This window comes from Protobothrops mucrosquamatus, unplaced genomic scaffold (assembly GCF_001527695.2).
Source record: "Protobothrops mucrosquamatus isolate PMUCROS unplaced genomic scaffold, P.Mucros_1.0 scaffold3934, whole genome shotgun sequence".
Taxonomy (NCBI): domain Eukaryota; kingdom Metazoa; phylum Chordata; class Lepidosauria; order Squamata; family Viperidae; genus Protobothrops; species Protobothrops mucrosquamatus.
In genome coordinates this window covers 41352-50140 of record NW_015389878.1, presented here as the reverse complement: position 1 = coordinate 50140, position 8789 = coordinate 41352, and the positions used below count along the sequence as shown (strand labels likewise).

Sequence of the window (8789 nt, the reverse complement as noted above, 5' to 3'; positions counted from 1 at the left end):
AGAATAGAATAGAATAGAATAGAATAGAATAGAACAGGAGTGTGTTGTGTGGATTGTGCCTTTTCTTCGAAGTTGCTGTTTATGCTGATATTAACGAGAGGAAAGTAACAGCATCCAACAGGAAGTTTTTCCTAAGCCACCCCTGTACCCTCTGTATTTCCAATTTGATACACAAAAGCCCCAACTCTGAAGAATTAAACAAGCGAATTGAAAACACGAAACCGCACAGGTTAAAACAGGCCTTCAAAACACCACAAACCACAACAGGGGCCGCAGAGGAAAGCCGTACTTACACGCCGAGCGGAAAGGAACGCTGATTTTGCCTTGCACGCTGCTGATGGCTACGATGTGCCCTTTCCTCCTCTCCATCATGGCAGGCAGAAGGGCTGGGGTGCAAGAGAGGAGAAAAATAAAAGACCCTTGCCATCAAACCCTAGCTTAATAACACAGGCAATCCTCGATTTAACAAGCACAACTGGGAACAGCATTTTTTGCACAGTTATTAAGTGAATCGCGCGGTCGTTACGCAAGGCCAGCTTCCCCCCTTGACATTGCTGGATGAAAGTCGGCTGGGAAGGTCCTGAACGGCGATCATGTGATCGACCGTCATAAATACAAATATCAAAAATACAAATATGAGGGCTGCCACTGTCACAAATACCCCGTTTCCCCGAAAATAAGACCTAACCGGGAAAATAAGCCCCACCATGATTTTTCAGGATGCTCCTAATATAAGCCCCACCCCAAAATAAGCCCCAGGTAAGATCGTCAGCCCGACGGACGTAATTAGTACCATATTTCTCCGAAAATAAGCCCTAAGGCGTCTTTTGGAGCAAAAATTAACATAAGACCCGGTCTTATTTTTGGGAAAATACCAGTACATGCCAGTAGCCAAGTATCTGAAACAATGCTTATAAATCAAGGACTATCTGGACTTTGTCTCTATTCCTCCCGTTGTTATTTATTTCATAATGTTGCTGCATTGCTCGGATTTTGGGGGGTTTTGTGTGTGTGTCTTTTCTCACCTGGAAATGGAAATCAACGTCTTGAGCCTTACCTTTCGTCAAAGCAACTGGGCCAAAATAATTGGTTTCCATCACTTTCCGGTCCACTTCTATCGCGGTGTCTGCGATGGTGCCCCGGTAGCTGATCCCGGCATTGTTAATCAAAATATCAACGTGATCCACACAGTTCAAAATCTCCTCCACAGCGTTCACTACGGCTTTGATATCCGAGAGATCAAAAACCACAGTGTGATGTCTATGGGCCTGTGAAAATGGGGGGGAGAAGAGAAATAACATCAAAACCCACAATTTTGGCACCCAAATCTTTTCAGCGACAGAGTTTGCAGCATATTGTTCAGGGAGGTGTTCAGAGTTATGACCAGAATTGAGCATAAAAATTTATGTGGCTAAATGAGACGTTTGTTAAGAGAGTTTTGCCCCATTTTACGGCTTCTCTTGCCACAGCCATTAAGCTTCTCTTACTGACATTGTCATAAGGTCTTAAAAAGGGGATCACGAGACGCCGGGGGACACTGCAACCGTCATAAAGACGAGTCAGTTGCCAAGCGTCTGAATTTTGATCAGGTGACCCTGGGGATGCTGTAACAGTCCTAAGTGTGAAGAATGGTCGTAAGTCCCTTTTTTACAGTGCCGTAACTTTGAACGGTCACTAAACGAACTCTTGTAAGTCAAGTGCTGCCTGTACACCTGCATTGCCTCATCTTTCTATTTTGCAAAGACCTCTCCAAAGGTCTTACCAGGAACTAGGAGAGAAGCTCAAGTTTAATTCTCCCAGTATACACAGCTGTGTATACACCAAAATTCAAACTGCATTTTGTTTTTCCTTGAAGAAGAGGTTCTGAAGAAGCTCCTTAGATGAGAAGCGAAACGTCTTCAAGGAAAAGCGGAAAAGTCCAGCTGCCGTTTGAAAAAGCACTTTTAGGACAACCAGGAGCTGGATGACTGAGAATCTCCCTAGATGCCGCTGCTCTTCTTTTACACAGACACGAGTCCCAAAAAAGGCATTACATTCTCGACGTCAAGCGGGTGCAAGCAACACAATTCATTTCCCAGCTTGCCTTCTCGCCCGGCACTTACATTTTTGAGGGGGTCAGCAGCGACGGATAACTCCTGAAGAACATCCTGAAGCCTCTCTCCACTTCGACCACACAGCACCAGTTTGGATCCCGCAGCGTGGAAAGCTTTGGCGCATTCTTGCCAGGAAGAAAGCAGGAAGAGAGAGAAAGAGAAAGAGAAAGAGAAAAAGAGAGGGAGAGAGAGAGAGAGAGAGAGAGAATGTTAATCCTAGCAAATTCACGTCAGATATATATAGATCTTTAATTTGTAAGACCAGGCTGCCCATCCACCTGATGCCTACAGGTAATGGTAGTGGTGGGCTACAGGTAATGGTAGTGGTGGGCTACAGGTAGCCCTTGACTTACAACAGTTCATTTAAGGACCCTTGAAAGTTAGAACGGCACCGGGGGAAAAAAGTAATTTGTGACCTGTTTGCAACAGACATTTTGGCCTCAATTGTGATCATAAGTCGAGGACTACCTGATCCACTTTTACAAGCTTTTGCTATTTGGCCATTCTGGATGGATCCAACAGGAGCCAGACTGCCCCCCAGCCATGTTTTTAATTAATTCCGTTGTTCAAGTCATGCTAACTGGAGCGACAGCACGTCTTTCTTGACACCCCCCCCAAAAAAAGGTATTTTATGAAGGCAAAAGTGTACGTTGCCATGCTTATAAGTAGATGTGCCAGAGGGTAAATATCCCTGAGAAACGATGACCTCATTTTAGCATCTGTCTCCCAGAGGAAAAAAAAATCTGGATATTTTTAAAAAAGGATGACAGCGAAGTGTTGCAAAGGTTTTGTTTATTTTTAATCCGATTGCTAGGAAAAAAAAACAAGTTCCCCTCTACATGGATAAAGAATGTAAAACATTTTTTTTTCCTGGCCATCTGAAGCCAGCTCTTTCCCAGTTTTCTTAGATTCCTGTCTCTCCGTGCAACGCACAGCCTAGATTCCCATCCTGTCCTAAGCCATAGTTTGCTCCCTCGTGGTTTGTTAGCTAAGGCACCCATGGCTGGGTTGAACTCGACTTGCTAGATTAGAAACGAGCCACTCGCACGCTGCTTTAGTCTGCAGTGCAAATCTCACCATGGAGAAGCAGGAGACCTGTCACCCTTCTTTGCCAGATCAAATTTCAGGAGAAAACTGTTACCTTTCCCCAATCCAGAAGTCGCCCCTGTGATCACCACAACCGCGTCCTTCAGATACGCCCTGGCCTGGATTCTCCTGATCCATCGGAAGAGAGTGAAGATCCCTGCGCCACCCAAAAGCAGCGGAAGAAGGATCCCAGTGGTGAAATCCATGAGCTTTTGATTTCTCCTGGAGTGGCAGAAAGGAATGGGGGAAAAAAAAAGGCACATGAATAGATTGATCATTAACCCTTTTCAAGTCAGCGATTTCCTATTTTGTCAACTTTCAGACGGGTGGACTTCAACTCCCAGAATTCCCCAGGCAGCGTGTTAAAGCTATTAGTATCAAACTCAGATGTCAAACCTAATGGTCATTGAGGTTAGCTTTGTAATTACTTTTAATTTCGTTTATAAAATCGCTTAGTTTCTTTTTTTTATATGCCAACCCCCAAAGTGGCATGCCAGCCATTAAAAAAAGCAGTCTGTAAGAGTGTTGGGAAAATAATACTACAGGAAAAACTCAACAACAAAAAAGAACCTTAAAAATCTAGACCACAGCACAGCAGCACTTTCTGAACCAAAACCTGGGCGGTCAAAGATGCCTCAAATTCATGCTGAAAGGTTTAAGTGCCAGGGAGACAATGCTACAATTAGATGTATCACTTTTATCAGGCCAGCTCCGAATTAAATAGGGGGCAAAAAACACACGCACACCGAGCAACTCAAGACTCCAGGAAAAGCCAAACCACCTGGTGATCCGTTGGGTCCCCCTGAGACAAGCCACTGGATCCACAGTCAGAGAACATGCCTTACTGTATTTTGGATGGCCTGGTTCTGGAAGATTTGCTCCAACTAGGCCTGGTGTGAAGTAAACCATTTCTGATCTTCTCACTTGAGAGAAAGTTCTAACAGTCAGGCAACATCATCGTCAGAAACATGAGAACAGCAGTGGAAATTCCAAAAGCTCTTGGAGATAACTTTTTTTTAAAATTATCATCTATAGATAATCCTCAATTTACGACCAAAATTTCCACCGCTAAGCCAGACAGTTGATAAGTGAGTTTTGCCTTATTTTACGACCTTTTATTTTTTTTTATAAATGTTTTATCAATTTTCTAATTTTACATTTAAGTATTCAACAAGCAACGTGGCGGCCGGGCCAATCGATAATACAATAACATACAAATATCTTCAATGCAAGTCTCAAGCTACTACATCAAATTTTTCCTCTCTTTTCCCCTCAGTATTCACTGTCTCCTGTCTAAACTAATACAATTCTTATTAAGTCAATGAAATAAAAATAACATTCTTACATTTGTCAATAATTTTGGCTTATACAGATCCTTATTATTTTAACATTCAGTCTTTATAGACAATCAAGGTCCTAATTAGTTTATCATTTTACCACCCACCTTGCCACAGTTGTTTACAGTTGTTAAGTTGGTTGTTACTAACTTAACAACTACAGTGATTTGCTGCAGTTGTTGAGTTTGTCACAGGGTTTGTTAAGTGAAACTGGCGTCCCCCATTGGCTTTGCCAGTCAAAAAACCGCAAAAGAGGATCACGTGACCCCGGGACATACTGCAACCGCCGTAAGTACATGCCAGTTTCCAAGCGTCTGAATTTTGATCACGTGACCACGGGGATGCTGCAACGGTTGTGTGAAAAACGGCCACGAGCGTCTTGTTTCAGTGCCTGTTGTAACTTCAAACGGTCACTAAATCAACTGTGGTAAGTTGAAGACTAGCTGTATTTACTTATTAAGAAAATTTATATGTAGTTAACGAGACTTGTAGTTAACAAGGCAGAGTACATATACCCAGTTAATAGGCTCATGCATTTATTTCCATGTCTTCCTGAATAATTGAAGAAGAACAAGGGAAACTAAACGCTCCGTGTTGCATATTCATTGCCCAAAGGTATTAGTTGCTCCAATGTAAGTACAGTCCTCAGTTTATGGTACCATAAGAAAAAAACTCGTACTGTGGAACAGTTAATGTAGAAATCCTTCATCCCTGCAAAGATAAAAACAAAAGCAACATTTTGTGCTCTTAAAACCCCCACTCAGCTGAATTTAAACTGCCCATCAAGAGCAGCCTGGCTCATGAACCTTCAAAAGAACGCTGGCTGCTAACAGAGGGAAGAACCATTAACTTTAATGTTGCTTCTCAGATGAACGTTTCCAGCAATTCAATATTGCAATAAAATGTTAGGAAGGCAGGCTAAAGGGCCTGTTGGATTTATTTTTTATTTTTATTTTTTAAAAAAAGCCTTAATGTAAAATAAATCCCTAACGGGGAGACGGAGAACTCTAAAGGAGATGAGCAAGAAAACGTAAGCCCGTCTCGCCAAAGCCCGGTGGGGTCATCGTGAATGTAATAAAAGTCCTACCTCGTGAAAAGGTTGTAAGTGTGAGGGCTGGTTGTAGCTTTTTGAGTGCCGTTGTAACTTCGGATGGTTGTTAAATAAATGGTTGTAAATTGAGGACACTACTTCTGCAAGATTTTTTTTTTGCCAACTAGGACTTGTCTCCCAAATTCCTGCAAGTTCTAAGCCGGGGGTCTTCAAACACGGCCCTTTTATGACTTGTGGACTTCAACTCCCAGAATTCCTCAGCCAGGCACACGTGCCTGGCTGAGGAATTCTGGGAGTTGAAGTCCACAACTCATAAAAGGGCCACGTTTGAAGACCCCTATTCTAAGCCATTTAGAAGACTTCGGAATTAAGAAACCGGGAGGGTACATCAGATTCAGAGCACCAGTTTGGTCTAGGGGTGAAGGCACCACTAGAAAGCGAGAAACCTGAGTTCTAGTCCTGCCTCTGGCAGAAAACCAGCTGGGTGATGTTGCCTTGCCCCAGTCCTTTTTTCTCAGCCCTACGAAGTACGCAGCTGCTTCTGAAATCTTGCCAAGAAAACAGCAGGGATTTTTCCAGGCAGTTGCCAGGAGTCAACACTGACTCAAAGGCGCCAAAGGGGGGGGGGGAATGTACATCAAGAGTAGCTTTCTTTCTCCCCCCCCCCCCCCCATTTATTTATTGCACTGGAAGCTGTCTGTCTGCTAACTATTCTTAATTTTAATAGCACCGGACTGTACTTGCCAGCGTTTAATGATTCAGAATTGCTTCACCTGCATGGGGGAAAAAAAATTTCTGGTCCTTTTTTTTGCAAGCTAAATTTAATTCTTTTCTCGCCAGGTCTTGCCCCACCGGTTCTGTTCTCAAATACCGCCCCCTCCTTCTCCTCTTCCTTGCCAAGAAGGCCCAAGAGCTTTTGCAAACAACATGGGAAGGTTGTAAATTCAGAATTGGGGAGTTGGACAATCTACTCCATCTTGTGTCGGATGAAAGAAACATCCCAACTGACAATTAATCAAGCAGGTAAAATGGCCAATTCTTGTCTTTAAGCACATTCACCATCAAGATATGTATCCTAAGGCTGGACTAATATCTCCCCTCTGGTGATTTCAGCCTTCTAAACCTTAATACTACAGATAGTCCTCAGCTTACAACACAACTGAGCCCAAAACGTCTGTTGCTAAGCGAGGCAGTTGATAACTTGAGTTTTGCCCCATTTTACCACCTTTCCTGCCCTTGTTGTGAAGTGAATAATTGTAGCTGTTAAGTTAGTATCACAGTTGTTAAGTGCATCTGGCTTCCCCATTGACTTTGCTTGTCAGAAGGTCACAAAAAGGGATATCACATGACCCCAGGACACTGCAACCGTCATAAATACGAGTCAGTTGCCAAGCCTCTGAATTTTGATCACGTGACCATGGGGTGTTTTTTTTGCTGCAATGATCATAAGTGTGAAAAATGGTCATAAGCCACTTTTTTCAGTGCTGTTCTAACTTCAAACAGTCACTAAATGAACTGTTGTAAGTTGAGGACTACCTGAGGTCTCTGGGGAAGCAGAGAACACATTTCTTTAAAATTGCTTCCTTGTGACAGCTCTTTAATTTTGGGAAGAGATCTATTGATCCCTGAGCTAGCTTCGTCTGTCACCTTAAGGCAGTTTTGTAAATCAGGTTAAATAAACCGCCACTGACTGGGTTCCTCAGCACGCTAAGCCATTCATCCGAGTTTACAAACTACAATGGCTTGGTTCATACAATGCATCGATTTAAAAACCAAACTATAAAAATGAGGGTTTAGTGCAATGTCGAAACCGAATCAAGGTCTGAGTAATTAGACATGTTTAGCCTGGAGAAATCACAGCAAGCTACTTCTGAACGTCTAATGCAATGCTAGCACCAAGATTTTTATATTGGGGCAGGTGAGGTTACCCTGTCTTCCATTTTTCACTTTGCACGTAAGGCGAATATGCATAATTGCATTTGCCCATTTTCAAATGCCGGTATTACTGCAATATTTTTGAACTTGCTTGAAGTGATGGAACTGAATTAAATTGCTCAAGAGTTTCAACAGATCAAGACAGAACAAGAGTCTACTTGTTAAGCATCCCAAACCCAGCAGCGATTAAAACTTGAGAGAATCCCTCAACTAGCTTGTTCTTTTTCCGACACGGTCTCTGATTAAAATACCACAATCACACTCTCTGAGAAGTTGAATCCTATGGATCTTAATTCAAAGAAAAATTCAGAATCTAGCTGCAGGCCTGCTATGTTAATATTACGAAAATGCTGAGATTCCAGTTTGGCTTTGAGGGAAACAGAATTAAGGATGACACAAGGTGCCAAATGGTCTGAATTCCCTAAACCGGCTTTTCTCACCATAGCAGCTCGACGTTCTGTGGACTTCAACTCCCAGAATTCTCCAGCCAGCTATAGGAATTCTGGGAGTTGAAGTCCACACCTCTTCAAGCTGCGAAGGTTGAGAAACACTGTCCTAAATTAATTCCAAGACTTTTGTGGACAAACACTCAAAGCCAAAATGCAGCTATTTCATTGTCCATGGTAGCTTTAGTCAGAGAGTTACAATAATTGAAGCTGTTAATTAATAAATTAGACAAATAAATATCCCAACCATGTTAGAGTAAAGTAAGTTAGACTGATAGATGTCAACTGTCTCAAGATCAACTCCCAGTCTCGCCCTCCAGTCCAGCAGCTTTAAGAAAGTGTGGACTACAATTGCTGGCTGGGGGATTCTGGGAATTGAAATGAATTAATTGAATTAAAGTTGTTGAGATTGAGAAACATTATTCTAAACTCCTTTCCCATCCACGTCTGGAGGAATTCCATTACCCTCCCTAACATGGCTCCCATCCCTTGCCTTCCATTGGGACTACAATTCCTATCCCCACCGATCCAGCCTGGCCTCAACCTGTCATGCTCAACCCCATCTTTTCCATCTACCACTTCTGCAACCAGTACCCTCTAGTTGTTTAGGGCTGGAATGCCCATCATGCCCAGCTATTGCACTTGCTGTGGATAATGGGCACTGCAATCCAATACCCAACATGGAAGAGTTGGGAAAGCAACTCTACAACCTCCCCCTTTCCATTTACACTCTTTTTGGATTTATGTAGCCAGGCTCCCCATATTTAGCAAGAAGCTATGACCCCCTCACAGAATCCCCCCCCCAATCCAGCTATTGCACTTGCTGTGGATAATGGGTACT

The 8789-nt window shown here is 42.9% G+C and overlaps 1 protein-coding gene across 1 annotated transcript in view; it reads right to left on the bottom strand.

Annotated features, from left to right (window-relative positions):
- Positions 1-293: 293 nt before the first annotated feature.
- DHRS7B (dehydrogenase/reductase 7B) overlaps positions 294-8789 on the bottom strand; it is a gene marked incomplete at its 3' end in the record, with an annotated part of 8652 nt that continues 156 nt past the window's right edge. Inside the window, exons 2-5 of the mRNA XM_015827765.1 lie at positions 3235-3401; positions 2103-2218; positions 1058-1268; positions 294-386 (exon numbers count right to left, since the gene is read on the bottom strand). Coding sequence (XP_015683251.1) covers positions 294-386; positions 1058-1268; positions 2103-2218; positions 3235-3401 — 587 coding nt within the window. The remainder of the gene's footprint in view (positions 387-1057; positions 1269-2102; positions 2219-3234; positions 3402-8789) is intronic.